Genomic DNA, 25,843 nt, shown 5'->3' with positions numbered 1-25,843 from the left:
AGTCAGAGCACAGACGGGTTCGTGCAGACTAAGGCATAGAGATGAAGGTTTCTGCCAGACAAATTCATCAGATTCACAGAACAGCTGCTAAAATGCCATTACAAAGCAGCAAGCAGGTATTTGAAGCTGCTGGTAGTACCGAAAACCTCAAGCTGTAGGATGCTCCAGAGGCTTGCAGTTGTGCATGAACCTACCATTCGGCCACCATCTAACCTATACTCACAAGCAGGAATGGTTCCAGTAGGCCCGGAAATACATCAAGAGTAATTTTCAAGCTGAGGAAGGCTGTGCAACCCTGGATGGTCCTGATGGATGGATGGATGGATGACCATTTTTAGTTCATTACAACCAATAAAATGTTTTAAAACTCAGTGCATTTTGAGGGTTTTTTTTATTTGTGCAAAACCACAGCTATCAATGGGAGGTTTGTTCAATAAAATTTGAATTGTGCAGTTGATGACTTGAAAAGTACACTGACTGTCATTTGAATTGAATATATAGGAAAGTCAGTAACATATATCCTTTGCATTATGAAATTTCCCCTTGTGGGACTAATAAAGGTATATCAAATCAAATCAAATAATTTGAAAAGCAGTGTGTATCAGGCTTGCTCATCACATCTGTTTTCAAAACACCAAGATGGTCATTAGTGTTGGATATACCGTACTATGTGACTGACAGTATGTGACTGTGCAGTAACCCTCAGTGCTACAGTCAGCTCCACCCCATGTTTGTGATTTCTGGTTTCAATAATGGTGACAGGAAAACTGCTTAGCATGAGGCTTAAAAACAGGACTTCACTAATAAATGGGTGTTATAACTGTGGTTATGTCCATCTTTAATATACAATCTTGCTGAATTTTTTTCTTCCACTGTTGCAGAATTCTCCCATGTATTTCACTTCAGGATCCTTTGAGTGCCAAGTCTTTCTCTTATATTGCCTCTGCTTCTGCTTCAAGCCTCAGTTGAGGATCTGTATTTTCAGGAAGTGTTGCTTTGGCATCATTTTAGAGCCACAAAAGTTGCTGATTGTGCAGAGCAGCTATTACCAAGAGCGCTGTGGCTCACTTAGAAACCAGATAATCCTATGGGGCAAGCCCAATTTTAAATCTTCCCTCCAATCAAAATACAATAGAAAGTGATGCATTATTACTTGAACATTTTCTGACAACACAGGGCAGTTGGCTAACTGCTAACGCTCTCCAGTCATATGCAAACTGTCAAGGCCAATGCTTGACCACCTTGCCAGTGAGACACAAATTTCAATGCAAGATCAGTAAATTTAAGTCCTGCAAGATGGTTTTAGTGGGCAGGGATTTGGTTGGGGTAGATGGATGTGTCTAAGAAAGACTGAACCTAAAAACTCCTTCCTCATTTATACTTAAAAACAGTTATCATGCACTTTTATTTGCTTTTATTTAGCACTTTTTTCCTTTAATTGCATAAAGTAAAAATAAAGATCTGGCTACATAGCTCCGACCTGAAGAACTGCAGAATTTCCTGCATGTGGTCCCTGTCTAAAAAAAAAGCAAGCTTGAAAAGAATATTACAGCCACCCATGAGAGGATCAGTGAAGAGGAGTACAGATCTGGAACCAAGTTACTGCACCCACCTGCAGCTCAGTGTTGGAACGACTGGAGCTGCCATCCTCTGTCGCCATCCAGCATGAGGAGGTGGAGACTGCAGACTCGGATGCTCTCATCCGTCAGTGTGTGCGCTCAGCTGTTCCACATGTTGGTTGCAAGCAGTGCACCATTTTTCCTTATACTGTTCTGTCAGGTGTCAAAGCTGCTCCCAGAGGATTCAGAGTCTCTGATATCGGACCGCAGGAGCTTTCAAACTTGAACAATCTGGAGAGTTTATTTCCACAGCACTGCTCTGGCTAATCGCTGCTCACTTTCCATGACCTTTGCAGTGAAGAGGCGGATGAGATGAATGTCAGCTTGAAGGCTACCCGCAGAACTAAATGACAACAAGCCAGCAAACGCAATTTTGAGTTCAATACTGAAGAGTCCTTGTAGTCAAGAAAAGTTAAACTCACATGGCTCCTATATTCATAATTCTTCTAGGTACCTCTGTAGTTCCACTACTTAAAACACTTGTTTTAAACCTTAATCATCCTAAACACAAGAATCAAGTTGCCACGCTTTACTGCACTGCAGTTACCTAGCAACACCCATTCACAAAATGCCATATATGGCATAATGCAGTAGAGAGAGACTGAGTGTACTCTAAGATTCAGAAAACCAGGCAGAGTGAAAGGACATTAAAGAGATGTGGCTTTTTGGAGGATAAATAACAAACAAGAAAATAAGCAGTTCTACATGTGAAAGGTTAAAGCTGGCGTTTGTGGATGCTCTGCAGGCTGCCGAGCACTGATTCTTGCAAGGACGTCTAATCTGCACAGCACGTCACATGTCGTTCAACCTTCTTTCTTGCAAACTGTCACAGTCAGTCAATGTAAGCCCTATACAACTGTACAACACCACAAACTATTTTCTGCTTCTCCTGCCCGTCCTATAATCCTGTGTATTCCCCCGTCTTCTCCGTCTCTCTCCACTGTTAGTGAGTCGTTCAGCCTGCTGGTCAGCCAGCCAATCAATTAGTCATCTCAGTGGGAACAGACTAAAACTTGGTCTCATCCCACACGTAATACCTAACAGATCTTAAGGCTTACAATAGAGACAGAAATGGACACTGTGCACAAGGCAGCAGAGAAAAAAAAACTGTGATTGATAAAACAGTGTTTCCATAGAAACCCTGGATATTTCATATTGACAGTAAGAAGACATTGCTTTTTTTCCTCCTCTCTCTGCTCTAATCAATTTCTGTTGTATTCTTAGATCATTTTGGCATCAGACCGCCTGATTGTGTTGTCCTTGTCATGCAGATCCTGTGTGTAATCATTTCAGTCCTGATTAAATGTCTTTAAATGAACAAATTATGCATTTCCTGAGTCTGCAGTGAGATGATCCTGGGTGCTACTGCTGCAAGATTTGTTGCTACATTCAAGGATTTTTCTGACATTTTTCAAATAAATAAATGTACCTTCCACTTCATAGAGAATGCTGGCTTTCTAAGTAGTTTATTGAATACTGCTGCATGTGTAATGTGTGTCATATTATGGGTAGGTTTCTTTCTAATGGGGTCAAAAAGGAAATGCCATAAATGTAAATTATTGAACATTATGGTGAAAACGTCAGCCTCCAGGAAATTAACATAAGTCACTTTTATCTTCTTGAAAATTCACGCGTACACGACTGTGTGAGTGTGTGCGTACATGTGTGTGCATGTGAGGCGCTGCAGATTGGAGTTGTTACTCTCCATGAATCACATTGCATTAAGACTTCTCATCACCTATTCATAAGCCTGTGAGATAAAGAGCTCTTGAGAAATTCACCTGCAAGGACCATCATACTGTTGATGAGTGTGTGCCATGTACTTTTTACAGTTTGCAGAACAGCAGTTGTCTGTGGGTAGTTTGTGGTTTTCCTGTAAGACGGTAAATACTTACTGACTTGCTTCCACAAACTAAGAAAATGTGTTATTTGTAGAACAAAGCAGAGCATTCTTGAATTGTTGCTTTGTAAAACTATAAACCACAGAAAAATGCACAGAAATGGTTTAAAGATCTGTTTGTAATAACCAGTGTTGGGTAAGTTACTTTAAAATAGTAACTTAGTTACATTACTAGTTACTTCTCTCAAAAGTAACTCAGTTACTTCAAGTTACTCGTTACTTTCAAAGTAACTAGTTACTAGGGAAAGTAACTTTGGTTTTACTCAGAATTCTCTTGTTAATGTGTTTCTTCCATAACTTTGCCAGTCTTCTAGCTTGCTTACTTGCCACAAGTGCACTGTGCCACCTAACAATAGAAAGGAAAAGATAATGTGCATATTTCCATGAGAGAAAACCCACGCCTGGACCGTCATTGACTGCTGCCATGATTCTAGCCTACGTCACAGCATCATGCGCGCCTTTTACATCTAACACAAAAACTGCAGTCGTGGTGCTTTCGATTGTACTCAGAACTCGGAAATTCTGCCTTCTGAATAGGAAGATGTAGGCAACACCAGACTGCAGATGAGCTGCATACAGGGCTGGACTGGGACAGAAAATTGGCCCGGGCGTTTTGACTAGAGACTGGCCCACCATTATAGGAAAAATCATAAAGCCTTTGAATGAAAATAAACACTCTTGTGACAGTGATGTACACTGTTTTGATGGTATATATGCATCAATCTATCAATCGTTTGTTGTAAGATTCAGATAATTATTTTTTAAAAGCTAGACATTTTAAATGAGAATAAGAAAGAAAAGTATTTCTTTGTGCCCCCCTCTCCATGTTAATGCCCTACCTGGCCCCCTGGCAACACTTTGCTAGATCCGCACCTGCACAGTTACCAGCTGTCAGCTACCTAAAAAAGGATCCTGGGGTTATTTGTCTCTCAGAAACAGTTCATAACTTCCCTTCAACTCATTCATGTCACCTAAAAGGTAAACCTGTTTCTCCATCACCTGTTCAGCTCTGATGATTCAGTAAGGACATCTCCTGGTTTCATCTTCATGTTTCCCTCTCACCAGATAACCAAACCATATCATGACCAGCAGGTTTACAGCTGTGGCTCCAGCAAACATCAGCTGATACTAGAAATTAATATTAAATAAACTCTAACAATAGCTGATCAAGCTTAAACGTGCTGCTGTTGTTTAGCGCGACATCCGCTGGTTTCCTCTTTCGGCGCAAAGTGAGCGATAAACAAACAAGAGAGCCGATCAGCTGATCATTGATCAGTTTTCATGATTGAAGTAGAAACGGGAGGGGGAGGGGGGAGAATGAAAGAAGAAGAGGCAGCTGTGCAGCAAAGACACAGAATAACTCCAGCTTTGTGCCTTTTTCATTGTAGCTGAATTACGGGACAAACTGTTCCTTTTCACCTCAAGAAGAAACGCTTAATATTTTCTCTGAATACCAGACGGGACGGTTGGCAACTCTAATAACTTATGAACAAAATAAAGTTCAACATCATTAACATCATAGCACCCACCCAGCTGTATAGAAACTCCGTCATGCTAGCTAGCACGCAGTACGGAAAAAGTCAGAATAACGAAAATAAACTCCACCTAAACTTGGTTCATATCTGACCCAGAGAGACTGCAGGTCATAACTTCTTACCTGAAGTTCAGTTCACACTTGGACCGGCGGCCGCCTCGGGTCTCTTTTCCTTCTGCCTCCCTTTTCTTTCATCCACCTGCTGGCCTCCACCACTTGCTAATGTTACTGAATCTCCGCGATAGCCACCACACGAAGTAACGAGTAACGACCCTATCTAAATCCCAGTAATGAGTAACGCGTTCCTGATTTTGGCATAATAACTAGTTACCGTCCTCGTTACCACAATAATAACGTAGTTATTGTAACGCGTTACTTAATAACGCATTAGTCCCAACACTGGTAATAACTTTGGTAAGTCTCCCCTTCCATTATTAAAAATTGCTTTATGCACCACAATTTGGTTCCTGCAAAAAGCAGAGATATAGACCTGGTCATTTCAGGTTCAGTCATGGACTAGCCTTCCAAAGTGTAGTTGAGTGAGGGACAAATGCAGATTTACAGGTGTGAGGCTAAGGCAGACCTCTTCTTATCATATGTTTGCTTTAGAATTTGAGTGACAGCAATGTATGTAGTATTATTACAGTATTAGATATCTGTTTGTGTTTAGTAGTACGGAATATATACTTATCTATGGGGCATAACATTTTTAAGAAGGGACTAGATTTGTCTCCTGCTGCTGGAGACTTCTGCCCGTGCTTGGGCTTAGTCCTAGAAATGATGTATCTGACCCAGATATCCTCAATTACAATTTCTCTGAAATCCAAACCTCACAATGTCACCCAAAGTCTCTTTTTTTCCCTTTTTTTTCCCCAGTGAATTTGGTTAAATATCTCCCTTCTGGCTCTCACTGTATTTGTGTTGCTTGGCAACATTAACTTAGCGACTGTCTTAACAGGAAGCAACTGTGGAGGCTTCAGCGATTTAATGACCCAAGTCTTCTCGCTGGCTCGGCGCGAGGCTGTTCGTTCACAGCATGGCATCCTGCTACCTGCAGGGTCCCATCACATGCTCATATTGTCTCTCTGGGATGCAGTTATGTTTTTGCATGTTGAACAAACTCATTTTCTCAAGTTGCTTATGAATATGGTTCTAATAGTACAATTAGCTTAATGGTTATCCATTGAGGCGCACATGTTTATATCACTACATTTACCAAGACTATTATTACCCACAATCCTAATCTCAGCCATCATAAATTATGTTAAAAAAACAAATAGTATGCTTTGCTTACCATGAATCTAAACCTGCACCGTAACTGATTTTTACTCATTTAAGCAGTATTGTGATGTGGACATATAATAAGATACTGTATTATGTATACACCATACACATAATACAGTATTGTAAAAGGCAAAGTGGCAAAATAAGTTCATAACTTTAATTTTTCTTTGCTGTAATTGCATCAGAAAACCATAATGTTACTTTGTAACTGAAAAACAGTACTCATACTGTAATACTATACATTTAAAATACAATAATAATATTGTAAATGACAAAAAGTAACAATGTGGAAAATGAAAACATTAATAAGTAGTAACGGTATAAATGAAAATACAGGTCTATAGGCCTGGTGAATAAGAAAATGTAACCATGATGTAAATGAAAATGCAGTAATAATGCTGTGAGCAGTTTAACAGTAAATTCCCAGCTTCCAGTTGCCAGGAATTTACTGTCATATTTAGAACACCTACTGTCACCTTGACTCAAAACTGTGACTTTAAAGTAAGATAACTGGTACTCTCAAGGCACAAACTGATCCTTAGAAAGATGTAATAGTCCACAGTTTTGTAGATATGACCCAGCGCTGCAATAAGAAATCCATGTCCACTTTGTGTAATTCATTAGAGCCAGAGTTTGGACACCACTGATAAATCTACTGTATCAACAGAGCTGGGAATCCTGCCATTGTGTTATTATGGGCACTATTGTATTATTTGTGGATAGCACTCTTAGAATAAACTCAAGGTGTTTAAGGAGCTGCAATCTAGTGCCAAAAAATAGGCAAGCTATCTAAATGTACAGCTTTGTGATGTATGTTTATAGCAGATGCGTGCGTGGCTTTCTAAACCAGGGTGCCCCAAAATAACCCCTGTGGGCAAAATCAGTTGAATCCAAAGTGCCTGAAATAGGACCTGTGTGCAGAAATTGGCTCTCATACTGAGTTTGGCCCACCAAAGTATTACACTGGGTACAAAATGCAGCATCTCTCATTTATTTTCTTTAAAACTGACATTTCCTCTGAGTTATTTGAAAGCAAGCTTTCTGTAACCTTTCCAAATAACCCCTTGTGAAAACTTGGGTCTAAAATGACTTTTAAATGTTACAGTAAAAATATATATCCAGAGATGCCACTTCAGGTTTTTGACTACAATGTTTTATCTTTTACAGTTTTAAAACATTTTGTCTCCAACTGAAGGATGCTCTTCTTGTATTTGCAAACTACAGAGACGTTCATGCACTCTTTTTTTTTTCTCCTGTTTTAGAAAGTCGGGCTGACATAAAGTAAAAATAAAAAAACTGTTAACAAGACAAATTATATAAATGGATGCCTATAGGAAGGACTTCCTTGTATGAAGTATCTGAAGTTAAGTGGTTTATTTATCCACCTTTTGGCTGGAACTGCTTGACTAGCTTAGCCGCCAGTCTGTGACCATCTGGTAACCACCGGAAAAATGTGTATTCCCTGACTGGATGGTCAGCAGTTGCTGAAGGTTGCTGGCACTCACTGTGAAACTGATTGCTAGATCTCCATGCATGCACGCCTGGCGACTCCTCTAGTAACCCTAGTAACAGTGACCCAGGTTACTAGGGACTCACAGGTTGCTAGGGAAAAGTGTGCGTTTTGAAATTTGGTGGTTGCAGCAATAATTTCCCCGTGACCGAAGCAATCAGAAGGACATTTCTGATGCATCTCTTTGTGACTGATTTCACTTGGTTAAAGCCAGCAACCACTACCAAATGGTGGGGAATCCCAATTTTCCTCTAGTGACCGGAGGTTGCCAGAAGGCCGCCAGCTGGTCTATGTGACTGTGTGAGGTCTTAACTGGACGCTATATACATCCAAAAGTCTTGATAATGTCCTTTTTTATGATGCAGACTGTCAAGATCTACCCCCATTTGTGTGATTGATGTCATTCATCCTCAGGTTTTACCTCAGTAGGCCAATTTGTTTTCTTGTGACCACCATAAACTCAAACATCCTCAACATGGTGCCACATACTTACTGGACATAGCCTCCTCTAACTTCTCTGTTTTACTGCACATTATTCTTCTTCACAGCAAGGAAGGAAGGAAGGAAGGAAGTGTTAAGGAAGTGCTCACATCTGTCCCTGTGTTTTAACACAAAGGGACAGATGTGAGGTTAAAGAGATACTTGATACCCAGCTGATGGGCACATGCCTTGAACAACTTTGGGTGGTTTTAAAACCCTTCTCACCTTGTTTTGCAGAGATGGTCAGCACAGCACATTTGAGATATTATTGCTGTCTGGCAGCTAATCAGTATGATCTTGATGTTCCTATTGACAACTGGACTTTTAAGCAGTGATCTTCACTCCTCTCCAGCGCTCCCATTCGCTATGAAGAAATGGAGCTTGTGTCTCCATCTTTCTAGTCTCTTTTGTCTGGAGCAAGTATTAACGTGTTTTTTTTAAGGGAAAAACCCCCAAATCATTTCCAGGATGTAACAGCTCACAATGATCACAAGCAATAACTGGAAAAAAAAAAAAGGAATAAAAAAGAAACACACAGATGAAATAAATGGAAAAATAAAGCAAACTAAAAAAGCAACTGCAGCAGGCTGCACATACTGTACAGTCAGTGCATGTACACATTTTGCATTATCCATTTTTCATCTGGAGCTTTTTTAGTTTGCTTTGTTCATTTGCTTTTGTAATTGGTTATGTATCCATACCTGATTTCCTTTATAGAGTAAAGAAATGTTAGAGTTGTTATATCATTTTATAGATGTAGAAATTTAAAATGAAACCGTACCCAGTAAGGTCTGATTGATTGCCTCTATTTCTGTTTTTATTATATTTGTCCAATCTATTTGAACTGTTATCAATTTCAGATTATGCAGTGATTCAGATGTGACCCCAGATGTGGTTCCAGATGTGAAACAAGGCTATTGTGTTGTTTAGCCTTGTGAAACAAGGCTAAACAACACTTGTAGTAGTGATGCATTTAGGTTCTGACAGTCAATAGGCCAAAAACTGACCGTTGCTTATCTCTGTGTTTTAAAGGCAATGCAAAGCTAGTGTGTTAAGCTTTTACCTTGAGAAGCAAACATACGAGAGATACTGTATATCTCATGCAACAATTGTGGGGAAGACTGCTGACTTGACAGTTGCCATGACAATCTTTAACACCCTCCTCCCTTCTGAGAGTAAGCCACAGGAGGTCATTCCTGCAAAGGCTGGCTGTTTGCAGAGTGCTGTATGGAAGCATATTGCTGGAATGTTGATGGGAACAGCGTCCTCGTAGTAACAGGTGCTCAAGCAACAAAGATAACCAAAGCTTTGAGAGTATTGTCAAGGAAAGTCGATTGAAGAACTTGGGAGAGCTTCAGAAGGAGTGGACTAAGGCCTGGGGGGCCACAACAAACGTGGGGCCTCAGGAAAGGTGCTACTGTACAACGGTCAGATTCCTGATATCAAGCCAGGCCTGAGTCACAAACACCGTCAGAAGCATCTATCTGGGAAAAGGCACAAGAACAGGATTGTTACTCAGTGGTTCAAAGTCATTTATTCACATAAAACTAAATTTTATATTTCATTTGGAAATTGAAAATGGGAAACTTCATTGGAAATGAATGTCTAAGAGTATGGACCAAGCGTGGAGAGGCATAGACTCCAAGGTGTTTAAGGTCCAGTGTGAAGGTTCAGGGGCCTCTGATGTTTTGGGGTTCTGGTTTTGGTGGTGGTTGGTCCAAAGCTACCCAGCTACTGGGAGATTTTAGTGCACTTCATGCTTCCATCTGCTGACAAAACGTTATGGAGGTGACGATTTTGCTTTTCCAGCAACACCTCCCCACAGCACCAACATTACGACCAAAGGGTTTACTGACCATGATATTACTATCAGCAGACAGATATTGCCCTCGAGTGACCTTGACCTAAAAGAAATGAGTTGAAGGTGGCTATCAAAGCAGCCTGGGCTTAAATAACACCTCCACATTGCCACAAGTTGATCACCTCTATGCCACCATGCACCGATATAGTAATTCACGGTAAAGTACTGCGTTTATAAACAAAAGTACTTTTCTGATGTATGTGTGTGACTTTCATGAGCTATAATAATAATAATAATGGATTGGATTTATATAGCGCTTTTCAAGGCACCCAAAGCGCTTTACAATACCACTATTCATTCACTCTCACATTCATACAACAGTGGAGGCAAGCTACAGTTGTAGCCACAGCTGCCCTGGGGCAGACTGACAGAAGCGAGGCTGCCATATCGCGCCATCGGCCCCTCTGGCCATCACCAGTAGGCAAGTAGGGTAAAGTGTCTTGCCCAAGGACACAACGACCAGGACAGAGAGCCCAGGGATCGAACTGGCGACCTTCCGGTTACAGATGCGATTCCCAACCCCCTGAGCCGCAGTCGCCCCTATAAGCCATAGTCATCAAAAGGAAACAGTAAATATTTTGCAATGTTTCACTTGTAAGGAGTATATAATACCTCAAAGTTGACCATGTTGTATTAAATAATGGAGAATAAAAATAACATTTTCACTTTATTTTTATTTCTTCAGCTGCACGAGTACATAATCAGTGGCTTGAGTCTCAAAAGAGGAGCTGCTCACCATCCTTTCAGCAGTAGACTGTACTGTGTTTTTAAAATGTTTTTCCATTTGTGCTGTCATCCGTGTTCTAAAAGTAGACTTCTTTATTGTAGGATGTCCTCTTTTGAAAACAAAATTATCTAAAAAGCCTCTATATTTGGTATCTGTTGTTGCCAGGCAACAAAATGCAGTCCCAGCTGAATTTTTTTTTTTTAGACCCTGAACATTTTAAGCTATTTAACCAAATACTTAAAGGACTGACATGGAGTTAAAGTGGATGTGTAGTGGGAAAGGAAAAAAGAAGGGCTAGACAGAAGAAGATGACTAGCTGAGTGACAGGGTGACGGGCTGGCCGGCTTCCTGGTTTCTCGCAGACTGTTGTCAAACTCAGTCGATCTTGGAGAATCCCAGTGCTGCCATCTGGGTTTAACGGGAGCTTCATCCTGGCACTGCCTACTGGTACAGATGGCATAAGGATACTATGTCACTGTTACAGTAGACTTGAGTACAATAGAATAAAGCAGAGCTGCAAAGTCACAGGTCGGTTTAAGTCTTCACGGGGAGCCACAAGATTTACTGTACCTATATCTAATTTTTTCCAGGGGCCAACATAATTACTCTAATTGTACTACTCTAATGGTACTTGTTATCATGTTGTCATGACCTCCCACACAAGCAGTCCAGACCTACAATATAATTTATTTCACACAGTGTTTAAATTGATCGAAAACACATCCTGACTGTCGCTGCTGTTTTGGAAAGAAACTCTTAGCATTTGGATGATTGGGAAGAAGTATACTGAAATGCTATTAAAACAGTCTAACACCCAATGTCTAATCTTATTTATTTTACAGCATTAAAATGGGTCTAATCTGTTGTATTTGATTATCGAATCCTATTTTATTCATGGATTTGACTTCCTGTAGAGCAGATCTGCAGGTATGAGTGCTCTTCTGCAGTAACACACATAACGCACTCACACAGTTGCACACCTAAAGCTGCCTACTGCCAATGCACTGTGTCATGCTGGCCTCTGAGCAGCCTCACTATGCCGTTATGGGCAGTAGAAATAAGGCAGGGACAGCTGCTGTCACCCTCCTTAGGCTAATTTGTCCTGATGTTCCTGCCACAGTCCTGCTTCTCAGATCTCAAACCAGTGCCTCTCTGTGTGGAATGATTTGCAGAAATGTAAAGTGTTGATTTAATCGAGGATTTTGGAAAATGACGATGCTCATCTTTGCTAATCCGCATGAAACGTGCAGCTGAGGTGTAAAACCGCAGGCAACAGATTACACTTCAGAGTGAAACTCTGAGCTGAGACACAGGCGTACGTACAGGAAGTTTAGCTATTACTTCACTGCCAACCTGTTTGTACTTGTGTTGCCAAGACTGAAGAAAGTGGGCATTTCTGTAAAGTGGATTTAAGCTCTGCTGAGTGAAATTGAAATAAACAAATAGTATTGAATTGGCTCGTGCTGCCTGTGAATGAACTGATTAGACTTAGAAGCCTCAAAACAGCAGCCCACTCAGATGACTACTGAATGTAAGCAGCAGTTTGCACCACACTGAGCTCTGGGTAAGGCTGCTCACTTAGCATCCATCATGTCGTCCACAATGCCAGCAGGGTCCCCGGCTGCTTCCACCACTGCATCACATGTGTGGCTCGTCTTTGATGTTTGTGTGTCTTGTGTCATGCCACTATAGGCCAGTCAGTGTGGAGATAGGCATCATTACCAACAGTTGTGCTGTGAAATTAAATAATGAGCAAGCGAGAATAGGTTAAGATTCAATGACAACGTGGCACCGTTGCCTTTCAGATTCACATTTCACTTTGGATGCTAAAATGATGGTCAGGAGGAGGAGGGACACATTTATCACAGAGGCCAAAGATTGGTGTGTGTTTAGCAGGATGGGTTCAGATACTGATATTGCTGGTGACTTGTCATACGTAATTTAAAGAAAAAGAGACGCTTGTTTGGAATGCAAATAGTTACAGTATAAAGCACAATGGATAAGTCATTTATAAATATAAGGACTGATGGATTACTACTGTCTGTTCGTATTAACTTCAATAAAGGGCTTTCTTGGTTTATCATTCTCTAATATGCCATCAAATCCAGTTATAAATACTACAAGTTGGTGATTAGTGGATTTTAGTCCAGGCTTATTTGCAGGACCCTTATAATTAAGTTAATAATTGTTAATAAGAATCTTTTAACAACGTGGCAACTCATAATTGGTTGTAGCTTGTAGCGGAACTATAGAGTTAAAAGATAATTTCTTAATAGTTAATAAGACATTATTACATCATATCATCCGTTAAAAGACATTGCCTTATAAGAGCGTGGCGTTTGTTTAAAATAAACCTTTTCATTGAATATTATCTCTAATCGAAACCGGGCTATTTTTGCGCACCAAAATAGAAAAAAAAAAACCTCATAGGAAAAGATGGAGGCAGCATGGCAACAGTCTCAGAGACAACCTCGACTTCACGTGCACGTGCACGCGCACCTGCACAATGAGATAAAAGACGACTTCTCCTCTTTGCTCTCACAAACTCTCACCCGTGCGCGATTACCGCACACAGGCACGCACATCCACGCGTCCTCGTTCCATCTTCATCCATCTTTCCTCCCCCTCCTCTCTCTTTCTCTCTCTCTCTCTACGAGGGACGTATGGGAGGGGATGCTCGTGCTGAATGTGTTTTTTCCTGCAGCGTGCTTTACGGTACCGGAGAAGAAGAAGGAGAAGCACGCCGCTCCCCTCCGTTGGTCACGGAATCTGTGTTGTGACATTGCGCGCCTGCTTCTTATTTTCTAAATGGACCGAAGGGGATGTGACTGAAAGCAGTGTGTAGTCTGCGCGCGTGTAACCGAGTTGGATTTAAACCTGACCCTGAGATGAATCACACTGCCCCGGTTGATGCGCTCATCTCCTCCGTCTTCTGGCTTCGGGGGCACTAAAGATGCGGCTGATAGCGCGGGTACCTGTCCTGGTTTCACACCGGTTCGGTTTGTCCCGGTAGACTGATCCCGTCCGGTGCTGCGGTTTCCAAAGGGGCGAGCTGAGTGATTTTTTTCTTTCTTAACCGGATCCGTCACCAGCAGCCTGCCAGATGGATAACTACTCTACTTTACAACGTAAGGCGACAGTGACAGACACATACCTGCTGCCGTAGCCCATTTCATGTTAAGTCTGTGCTAATGTTGGAGTTCCCTTAATGAATAACCACATTAATCTGGGGTTAGCAAAGACTGCAGCTGAAGTCAGATTTTACTGGATAAAAAACAGAAAAAAAATAACTTAAATAAATATTAAAATATCCTGTAAATGTCCACAGGAGGGACATTTGATGGTTTTCCCTCATGTTTTGTCACGACCATACATTTTTCTTGGGCTGACATCACGTGACAACTTGAATGGCATTTTTCAGAATTTGGTGAGCTTTGCTACTGAGCATCTGAACAGTGGCACTGTACACCGTATTTAATAATTTGGCGCTTAAATGTATGCACAAATTAAGCCCCTTCATCCTTTCATAGACACCCCCCACCCAGGGCCTTTGAAGCTCCGAGATGAGCTAATGAAACAACCATGACTGCAGGATCAGGGAGAGGTGGGGTGTGTGGGGGGATAATATATGATGCAGTGTCACATACCCTCTTGTCTTGACATGTAGCCCCCAGCCCTGTTGCCATTATAACGTCATGCTTTCATATAATGCACCACATTCACACCTGTTAAATCCACCACCTTGAGGTATGCTGTGCTTATTAGACTATCTGCACCATTATTTAGCTGGATCGGTTTGTCATGCTTGTTGTGAGCCTGTAATGACAAAGGCTTATTAACCATCTGCCTAAATGGTTTATGGCTGCAGTTATGCACCTGTAGAAGGTTATGGCTTTTTATTAACTGGATCATAATTTTTACAGATACAAGCTCTAATTTGTTGTCCATGTCTCTTCTGTGTGTGTATGTATGTGACTTACAGGGCTGTAAACCAACAAAAAGAGCCTTTTTTCCTTTTTAAAATCAAAGAGAATATTTAATTCCAATCTCAACTGCAACATATTTTAAAGCTCCTCTGTCTTTGTTGCTCCTAAGACGGTTCTATTTATACACTCTTTTTCGACAGGGCTTTGAAGTCGCTGCTCATTTTGGTGTCATTTTGCAAAAAAACACTATTATGTGTTCAGCACTGGTTTCTTTCTTTGGGCACACTGATCACAACAGCTTACATGCTGCATGTGTAATTCTCCAGACATGGAGAGTGATCTGCCACATCTTCAGGATACATGAGATATAGAATACCATGTAGATTTTTTAGGGACTATAAAGGGATTTTTGAGAGGTTGTCAGGTAGAAATGTGTACCAGTAATGGAATCTAATCAAGTACCTTATAGCCATGGATTGTATTTAACGCCTGTATGTTGAAGATTACTTTTCAAACCAAACGTTCACTGAGACTTTCGAACACAAACCACTGGACTGATCAATAATTTTCAAGGGAACAATTCACAGGACTCAGTTACTGACAGATGGTTGTAAAACTGATATTTTTTTCAAATAATAATAAAAAACTGACCTTGCAAACACTTCATGAAGTAGTTCACAGCAGTTGATCTGTTATAATAAAACTCACACATTGATGAATCTCTGGTGTGGTTACATGTATAACCCCTTCTTGCATTTGCACATTGCTGCTCACACATTTCCTAAATTATCTCATGAATAGATAACAGAACACTTGCAGTAGTTTTCACTGTTTCCCTCTTTGTGGAATTTGTTTTCTCCTTTGAATGATGATCTGCCAGCTGTTAGCAACAGCTGGATTAGTCCAGTATTTAGCAGCTGCCACAGCTTAGTCGATATTGTTTCACCTTGTGAGTCTGTATCTGTAGCGCACAAAAATATGGTCCTGGCTACATCTACCATAGCAGGAACTACCATTTTGAGTACTTCTGCAGGTGTTTATGTGCCTATCTGTGGACAAGGTTTTTCAAGAATTGGTGTCATAACCCTACAAGATGCCGTCGTGATAGTTTACAAGTAAGCAGCAGTCATGAAAATCAAGTTCAAAGATGGTTGCAGTTTGACCCATGGGTAATGATTATTTTAAGAATGCACAGTGTGATACCAGTGCAAGATGGTCAATAGTCAGCAACTTAATAAGTGGATCTTTTGATTATTGCTTGGTTTCTATAGAGTAATATTTTCAATTAAAATGGCCAAACATTATCCAATTCCACCTTCTCAGTGTGAGAATTTGCTGTTTTTCATCATCTTATTGAAACAGCTTTTTGGTTTTTAGACTATTGCTTGGGCAAATCTGTGTTTTTATGCCTGTCTGTTATAGCTGAGCAAATGAATAATCTGTCAGTTGTCGAAATAAATAGCCATCTCATTTATACTGAAAACCCTAATTATTTATTAATATACTTTATGGTTGGTACTTAATCCCTTGTCTTTGGCATTTGGTGGTTCCCGTTTATGAGAAATACTAAAGACAGAAGAAGGTTTTACATACGAGCACTTAGTGATGGTGAAATAAATAATATTCAGGTAACTGCAATCTTGTCATCATCAGTTTTCCGTATTACTTCCATTTAAACCCATCTATAGATGTACTCATTTTGTCAGTCTAAATTAAGCATGCCTAGTACCGAGTCTTCAGATCTAAGAAATGATAAATGCATTAACATTTCCTCTTCAAAGAGAAAACTTGCATACAGATAAAGAAGGATGAGTGGCTCAGTGTTCTACTGCTGCTCCACTTTAGCTCTGACAGGACACTGCTGTTTCTTGCTGCTGCTGCTGCTCCTGATGCTGCTGGTTGCCTAGTGACTGTATCCATGGAACCGGCTCCCATCGTCATGGTGATGGGCCAAGGGAGAGAGACCCAGTGAGGGAAGGGGGACAGAGATACCAGTACATCTGCAGTGTGTGCTACAATGATGAGGATGAATTGTAATATCATGAAGGATGATGATGATGAAGACTGTAATGCTCTGATTGCGATATTCTGGTGTTTTCAGATGTAGCGATACCACTGAAAAGCATGGAGAGGCTAGTTTGAAACAGAGAAAATGGTTATGTGGTTGCCAAAATATGAAAAATATGTCAAATGTAAATGGTTAAATGTAAAAGCCGTACTGCTATCCATGGATGGCTGAATCGATGGGTCGATGGTCTGTAATAGCATTGCAATAATTATCAGAGCTTAATTAGCAAGATTAACCTCGAACTATGTTCATAATATATTTATTAAGGTAATTTCATAAACAATCATGTTATGGCTAGCTGGCTGAGCACACATGTTTGCCAGTATTGTTGAAAGGAAATTTTTGTTGTATATTTTTACTTTGTTCCATTAAATGATTTACAGGTGTCTAAAGCAATACTGTTTGATATAGATCTAACAGTATCATTGTAATATAATTTACATTGGGTGGTGAAGGATATTTGCCAAGCTAGCCATTGAGATGAGATATAATTTTTCTAGTGCTAAGATTAGCAAGCAAGATACATTCATCTATCTAGCTGTAACTTAACTACACAGCACAAATCCACTGTTATCCACTTAAGACTTTATTTTGCTTTGTAAGGTAGTTTGCAGTTCATCTGTGTTAGCAGTGATGCTAGCATTAGCTAATATTAGCTAGAAGATAAAACGTCTTCTAAAAACAAAGCAATACCGCCATGTATCTAATGCCCTGCTTATGTCAGCCGTAGCTTTACCTGATAGCCAACTTCCTGAAGCTCAGACAGGCTTTGTTAGATAAAACTGGCTACCCTTCTGAGTTATGTTTGGGCTAATGGAGCCCAATTGATTTATTGGCAGGTCGATACCATCTGACGAACTATTTGCTGATCTATGTGTATGAAGTAATAACGGTCAAAAAGTGAAAAAAGAGCACTCTAGAACTTCCCTGTTGGCAACATGTATTTGGAATGCCACAAACAGGACAACCAGCTGATCCGAACAGTCGGACCAAGTGTAAACAAGTAAATAAAGAACTCCATATAACAAAAGTGAGGGAAATGCCTATGGTTCGTGTGTCCAAAACAAAACATATACTTAAATACCATAGTTTTAAATCACCAAATATCAGACTGTAAAATCCTAAATCGGTCAGGCTCTAGCAGATAATTTGCTTGATACCTATAGGCAGTATACAAGATACATTCTGGGTCGGAAAAGTGAAGTCAGCTTAGACGAGGCTTACACCAGCGCTCGTTTTAAAGGCTACCGGTGACTGACAGCTGTGATTGCAAAAAGCCTTTGGGTCCTATAGAAGTGTGTGGCAAGTCAGCCCTTGCATCTGACCTCAGTAAATACTTTTGTGATAAGTTTAAGGGCTCAGTGACTTGTTTTGTGTTATAGTAAATAATAAATAAAGTTCATTTTGTAATTTTCGTCAGAGTCAGAAAGACTTCACAGTAAGAGTCGCCGCTCATACATTAAGTTTGTTTTCAGTGTGCCAAGATGGTGGAAGTTGCTTAACTTTCATTTATTGGAGCATGACATAACACTTTCATTGTGTTGATCAAAGCTTCAAAGATAAGTAAATACATTTTGAAAGCATAGTAGCAACAATATCTCTTCCCAAAAAGCTTTACCTGGTTACTTAATAATGACACTCGCCAACATTTCACCCTGCAGAAGGAACCATCCATGTGTCCATTAGACATTAATAGCATCCCCTTTGGCTGAGCTAGTGGAGTACTTGCACTTCCTATGTTTGACAGGTGTAGTTTGTTTGAAGGAAAATATTTCCTACCTAAAAGTGCTGACAACAAGGTTTGGGTAAATGTAATCAAGAGAAAACCAGAGTCTAAAACTGGGCAACTAAAGTCAACCCTGGTCAAGAAATGGAATGTTTTAACAAGTATCAGAAAACATTTTTATATTTTTTTTCATGTAAGTGTTCATGTAAGATTTTTGGATGGCATGTGGCTTAAGCAGCCATGTGTAAGCCCAAAAGACAAATGAGACCATTTTTTTCTATGCTTCTTAAAACCATATTAGCTTACACTAGGAAACCCTTGCAGGATTTTAGAGGAGCTCAGAGGAGCAGAGCGAGGAGTAGAGTAGAAGGGGGAGGGAGGAGGAAGAGACAGAAACATTATCCTCTTCGTCACGGCACGTACTGTACTGTAGGTTCACACAGGCTGTATGAGTCCGTTCCAAACTGGTCTCACAGAGGATAAATTTATCTCAGTCTTGTTGTTCATTTCTCTGGTTTAATGTGATTTCAGTCTTTTTTAAAAATGTGAGTACAGATTTGTTCAGGGAGCATCCGTTCCGTCCCTTCTCTAGTCTCCGTGGCAGTGTTGCCATGGTTGCATCATTCACATTGTTCTCTTGAGGGTGACATAATAATTTGGCTCAAGTTAGAGATTGTGGCTCCTTCACAGTATAACAGGGACATTACATTTGCTGTTAATATTAGTATTTTTTTTCCCACTGGAGTTCCTCTTCATTAGTATTTTTTTTTAAAAACATTGAACACTAAAGAATTGACCAAAACAATTCCTTGAAAATATTTATCCTGGTTCAGGCTTCTTAAATGCAACAATTTATTTTTTTAATGTCACTGGAAATTGAATGTCTTTGGATTGTGACTGTTGTGTAGATAAAACAAGACATTTGCAAAGGAAACTTGTACATTTTTTACAATAAATTTCAGTCTATAGACCAAATAACTGGTCATGTCATCTAATATGAGGTGAATTATCAATACGTTGTCTTGTACTTATCACAGGTACACTGCCATATAAGTTGTTTTATACATGTCAGAGCTACAGAGCAGAGCTACTCTAACTCAGCTGTTGCAACAGGCCAGCGACAGAGTTTGAATTGAGCAGAGTCAAGCTGTGTCTTCACGGTGAGTTGCTAGTTTGGCAAATTCATTGCTACAAAGTATCCAGTGTTTCAAACTAAGTAATACACAAGAAATCAGACACGCACTGTGTTATTTCTGCTGTGCTGTGCAAGCATGTTACAGGAAGCACAACCAGATCCCTGCTGTAATCGTCCTTATTATTAAGTCTCCGTGGCTGCTGAAATAATATTCCAAACTGCAGAATGCCTGTTGTAGCAGTGTCATACGTGTCCTCGGGCTTCACTTTAAGATCCACAGCTGCGGTGCACCAGGAGCATCTTTTTTTGGAAACACTGACAGGGCAGGTCGAGAAGCTTCTGGTATTTCTTTGTCACAACCGTAGTCTCCCCTGATCTAATGTGACAGCTACAAGAACACTAAAGAAGATGACTTGTCATTGACAAAGAGGAAGTCAGGCCAAGAAGTCTGTTCTGAGATAATGGATCTTTTCAGGGGTGCGGAAAGTAGGACAGTGGTGCAGGCACACAGGTGCCACAGCACAGTTCTACAAAAACAAGGAACGGCTTTTTAGATGAGGACACAATGGTAGTGGGGTATTGAGTGGAAATGAACAGGTAAAAAACCCCCACCATAGGTAACCGTGCAGTTGCTAAACAACCTGGCAGGCTGGCAGCAAGCTGATTCACACGTTACAGTACGCACAGTGTGTGTAAGCGTGGATAATGGAAGTGTGGAAGTCTTTCACACTTGACCAGTATGTCACTCTGTACAACCTGCTGTGTTTGTGTGTGTACCTGTGTTTGTGTGTGTGCAGTTTTACTTTGCTCCATGTTGATGGGATGATGGGAAATGCCTTCATAGTAAAACAGCTTTTTTTACGAGTTCCTCAAATTTCCACACCTTTAGAAGCTAGAGAGATGACAAGATTTTATGTGAATCTACAACTTGGTGTGAAAAATACAATTTTAAACTGAGGAAAAATCCATCAGTAACCTGTAATGGAAAATGTTAAAATCCTTATTGGCAGCTGCGGTACTTAAAGCTGAGAATCTGTAGTCAGCTTTGGACTAATTTTCTTGGTCTTAACTAAACACAAGTGGTCTGTATAGTATATAGTGTTTGGTCACTGGAAAATATGTTAAAGTTAACGCTCATTAAGCACCAGCACAGAATTGCAACCCAAACATTTTGCAGAGCCTCTCATGCTTTCCACGTTAGAAAGCAGGAGATGATCTCTTTTACAAAGATCTGCAGAGCTCGTGAACTTCCTTTGCTGATAAAACAGCAGTAGCATGGCTGATAAACTGGATTTTATTTTTTCTAAATTGGATGTTTAGCTCAGATGAGAGCATCAACATTCATTTCCACAGTCACACGGATACAAAACTGGTGTAAAATCACCAGTCAAATGTGATTTAAAAAGTGCTTTTAAAAAAGTGCCAGAAAAAGAAGAGGAATGGTTCAAATCCTTCTGCTATGAATGCACACAATTTCTAACATCGTGGCTTTGTTCGGTCCAGTACCAGTTCTGCTCCTCCCATGAGGGCACTTCAGAAACGCCATACTATTTCACCTTATGAATACAGGAAATGTCAGCCTGACTGAATTAATGGCTACGATGTTTCCTGTTTAATTGCCTCTTCGTGGGCAGCAGCAGGACAGCTGCCTTCTTTTGCATTTCAGAATTGTCTCGTAGATTTCTATTTGGGATCCTTTGAGTCGCTTCCTTTTTTGACCTCCAGTATCTCTCTCTGGTCATACATCATTACCTTACATTAATAGTAGCTGGCTTATTCTAACTCCCAGTCCGCTGTCTCTCAGTACTGGATCTGACAAATTAGGTCACTGAAAAATATAAAATCACAAACTTTTTCTTGTTTTGTTAAAAAGTCCAAATTTATTCGAAAACAGCTGGTAGGTCATCCACCCGAGTACAAGAGACTAAATTAGGGAGGAATAGTTGAAGATGATGGAAGCAGGTTGGGTGAATGAGCGAGTATTGGTTTGTCGGTTTGGTCCTGGTTTTAATAGAGTGCATAGAAAGCACTTTGCATCTTAGCTGTCAGCTAATCTATTTTAGATTATATGAAAAGTGAGTACTACTTATGGTAAGGATGACATTTTTAACTCTTCCAAAACATGTGCCAAGTCTCAAGTGATGTAGTAATTGCTGGAGAGGACAGTGTATTGTGTGGGTACCTCCCAAGAGATTGAGGGATGAAGCAGGTCTTTTTGACCTTGTGCTGGTTTGTCCACGTGTTGCCATAGGCAACCCAGTCTCCTCTTAATGGGGCAAGAGCTCTGCCAGGGCGACTTTTAGAATGCCACTTTGTTTGAATTTAAGTACGAAACAGACCAAGAGCAACCCTAAGGCCTCTATCATAGTCTTTAAAATCCTTTCATCTGTTTCAGACTCGCAACATTTACAATCTTTTAGTGATGGCTGTTTCTGTTTAGCAAAAATAAGCGCAGCCAAGATGAAAATAAAAGCAGAACAGAATCTGACATGGGTACGGTGGAAAATCCATAACTGCAATTATTTTGTAATTAGAGGTAGTAGCATCTTTAACTGTCTGCATTACTCCGGCGTAATTGGAAAACAATTTGTGAAAAAGTCTCTGGAGAAAGTTTTGGAAAGCAGCAGAACAGAGTGCAGACAGACAAATGGGCAGGAAGGAGGATGGACGGGCGATGAAGTAATCTCCCTAAGTCGACAGCATCTGTCTACTGTCCCGCTCTGTCTGTCTCAGCTCAGCTGTCATGGCTATCAGACAGGAAGAGACTGTGAGATGGCGTGTCTCGGTGTTCGCTTGGGTTTGGCACACTTAGGCATTTTATCATTTCCATAGGACAGCTGTTTCTCTGTAACCATCACCTCTCCATGTTTATATGTTTAGGAGGCAACTGACATTTTTCTTTTTCATTTTAGATCAAGTACCAGTTCCATTTCACACCAGTCTTTGGCAAATGCTGCTCTCTGGAGACTATTTTGAGCTACAGGTTAGGTGCATTTATGAATAGCAGAGCAGTGTATGTTGGATCGACTCAATGTTCGTTCGCATATAAGGTAATAGAGGAACTGGAGGAATAGAAGAGTTTTTGGAGAGGAGCGCTCAGAAATAAGGATTTGGCAATGCCATCAGTACTCAAGAGTTCTTTGTTGGCAATCAAAGAATAAAAGGAATCCCTGAAGTTTAATATATAAAATGTGTTCAAGAGCAACTTTTATTATGTTGGTTTCACTGTAATTGATGGTATAGTTCTCTGGCCAGATTTACATTACAAATCATACGTACAAGGATCAGATGCCGAAGTGGTGCCATAGCTTGATGCCACTTCCTTTAAGACTGTGGAGGAAGGTTTTTCTACCTTATATTCATTGATGAGTTCTAAAATGCTTTACAGTCACAAGCTCAGAAGGATAATAAAATACAATGTTGGTTATTTCTGCAGTAGACAGGTCTTAAAATGTGCCTCCTTAGGTAGAGGTACATTGCTGGTGCTGCAAGATTGGTGCTGTTGCTGCCCATTACAACGTAGTGTGCTATCAATGATCTTGGTGACTGTGGTCCCAACGGCCTTCAGATCATTAACAGCCTCATCCCATGTAGTTTTGGGCTGATCTACCACCTTTCTCATGATTGTACCCATGAGGTGTGATCTTAGATGGTCGTTTATTATTTCTTTCATTTCCGAAAAATCTTCCCCCCAAGCGTCTTGCTGATGGTTGTGTAGCCCATTCCAGCCTGGTGCACGTCTACAGTCTTGTCCTTGATGACAGCTCTCTGGTCTTGCCCATGGTTGCCCAGAGGATGGAAACTGATTGATTGATTGAGTGACTGATTGGTTGACTGACTGATTGTAATCTATGTGCTCCATGGGCACAAGGCCAATCTGTGAGAGCAAGAATGGCGGCTGACTTTTAGAGGATCAAATACTTATTTCACTCAATGATATGCAAATCAATTCATAACTTTTATGTTATGTGTTTTTATTCTGGGTTTTCTGTCTCTATCTATTAAAATGAAGCTATCATAAAAGTGAGAGATTCTTTGTTTCTTTGCAAGTGAGCAAACTTAGAAACTCAGCAGGAGCTCAGATAATTGTTTCTTGATTATATTTTGCATCATAACTCTGAATCGCAAACTCTTCAGAAACTTGGAATATAAATGTACTGAATTAAAAGTACAAGTTTTCCAGTTTGCATTGCAATTGATTAGATATGCACTTTATACACTAGCAGAAAGGACTTTGAAATCACAGTTATGTAAACACACTGACCAGATTTCTCTCTAGCTTTGCATGAAAACATTACGAGCAAAACACCTCTTTTTTTTAAATTACACACAAGCATGCCTGACATTAATTACTGCAGTATCATTATTGCAGAAATCATTGCCTTATTTTCTCTTAGCAAGCTGTATTTTAAAAACTCATTATTTAACAGTTTTGCCCGTTAATGAGCTCATCTCCCAGATGAAGTGTGGTACAGTTGTTTTGTTTGACAGCAATTATTCTTTACATTTGAACAATGTCCTCAGAGTCACTGTAAGCACTGATATGTGGAGAATGTTAATAGACTGCTCCACTCCACGTGACTGAGGGGAGACTGCACTTTACCAGCAATTTAGCCATCCATGCGATTATATAAATCACATGTGTGTGTATCAGTGTATGTGTGTGATAGAGAGAGAGGGAACTGCTGACTGTGAATTTTCACGTCATGTCACCATTTGATTTCCTGTTCAGAAAATCTTTCACATTGACCATTTTCACTATTAAAACAACTGCAGTGATGGCATTTATTCTCGATTGATCTTGAGCGGTTGATCAAAGGACTGATTGTTCAATTAGAATTGAGTTTTGTCTGAAACAGTGTACAGATCTGCTGTGTGAACAACTCGACCTGTGTTCTTCGAGAAAAAAGCAAAGGAGTCAAGAGTGGCAAATGTTGCCATTTTGGAGTTTCTGGCATGACAACTACAAATGACTTGTGGTCACTCTCATCAAACCTTACTTTGGCTGTGTCATGGGCAGAGCAAGGAGGCACACTAAGCTGGTCATCATGTGCTGCACAACACAAGAGCCACTCACACTGAGCAACAGCTAGCATTAGCTTTCCTGCCCCTTCTTATGTGACTTACAAGTGTCCGCGCAAACATTTACCAGGTAAACGTGCTGTCGTGTGACACTGAGGGTCAGCTGCAGCCCTTTAAAAAGCAAACATTGCCAAGGTTAGTTAAGATGCCGATGCGGTCCTTATTATCAAGGCCCCAGTCACACAAGCGTAGAGATCTCCTAGCCACCATCTGGCAACCACCCATCGCAAACAGAGAAATGCGTGTTTCCCGACCAGTTGCAGTGTGGCTGGTGAACGTTTTTGGCAGTCGTGCTCCAAACAGAAAACTTGACCTCTAAATTTGACCTTGATGTCAAGGTTACTGAGATTCAACTCCTAGGTCGTCTCGATCTGTGTCCGCGCCACCTGCCCACCCGGCAGTATGACAACAATACCCATCAGCCTTTGAGCTGATGGGTAAAAACTAATCTTGCGTGTTCACTACATAGATTTCTTCCTTCATCCTCTCTCTCCTCATGTTGACTGTCTCTTTATCTCTGTAAAGCACAGATTACATTAGGACATGTGGCTCACAGGAAGTCCCAGACTTCTTGTGGGGTCTATAGGTTTGCTTTATAACAATTTCAGCAGGATTTAAGCTCTTTATTACTTCATACTCTTCGTTCTAATTACATTCAGAGCAAAGATTTTAGATGGTGACGGGAAATCTTGCTGCCTCTCATATGGTGACAGGACAGGCTTTGAAAACAGCACAAAAGCATCCATAAGGAGCACCATATGGGAAATAAGATATTAAAACAGCTCAAACTGCAGGAAAGTCAAAATTTCCCACATGCCAACTATCCAGCTGACTGCCCCCCAAACTGCACAGGAAACAACAACCGACCCAGCAGCAGACGTAATCAATTCAGGAGTAAAATTTGAGCCAAATCTGCGCAGTGTCTGCCAAGATTTACAAAGCAACATAAAAATGATGACTTGAAATTAAACTTTTTCATGAATAAAAAGTG

General features: G+C 40.4%; 1 protein-coding gene across 16 annotated transcripts in view; it reads left to right on the top strand.

Moving 5' to 3' along the window:
* lrrc7 (leucine rich repeat containing 7) overlaps positions 1-25,843 on the top strand; it is a 149,192-nt gene that overhangs the window by 42,151 nt on the left and 81,198 nt on the right. For 15 of the 16 annotated variants that reach the window (XM_026148027.1, XM_026148033.1, XM_026148024.1 and 12 more), the window contains exon 1: positions 10,711-14,043. The exons of the other annotated variant lie outside the window; for it this stretch is intronic. In XM_026148027.1, the coding sequence (XP_026003812.1) occupies positions 14,019-14,043 (25 nt within the window). In that variant the 5' untranslated portion in view covers positions 10,711-14,018. Of the gene's footprint in view, positions 1-10,710; positions 14,044-25,843 lie in introns of those variants that run through there. 16 annotated transcript variants of the gene reach the window in all.

This window comes from Astatotilapia calliptera, chromosome 17 (genome assembly GCF_900246225.1).
Source record: "Astatotilapia calliptera chromosome 17, fAstCal1.2, whole genome shotgun sequence".
NCBI classification, from domain to species: domain Eukaryota; kingdom Metazoa; phylum Chordata; class Actinopteri; order Cichliformes; family Cichlidae; genus Astatotilapia; species Astatotilapia calliptera.
Note: the sequence above shows the minus strand (reverse complement) of the source record. Positions and strands in the feature narration are given on the sequence as shown.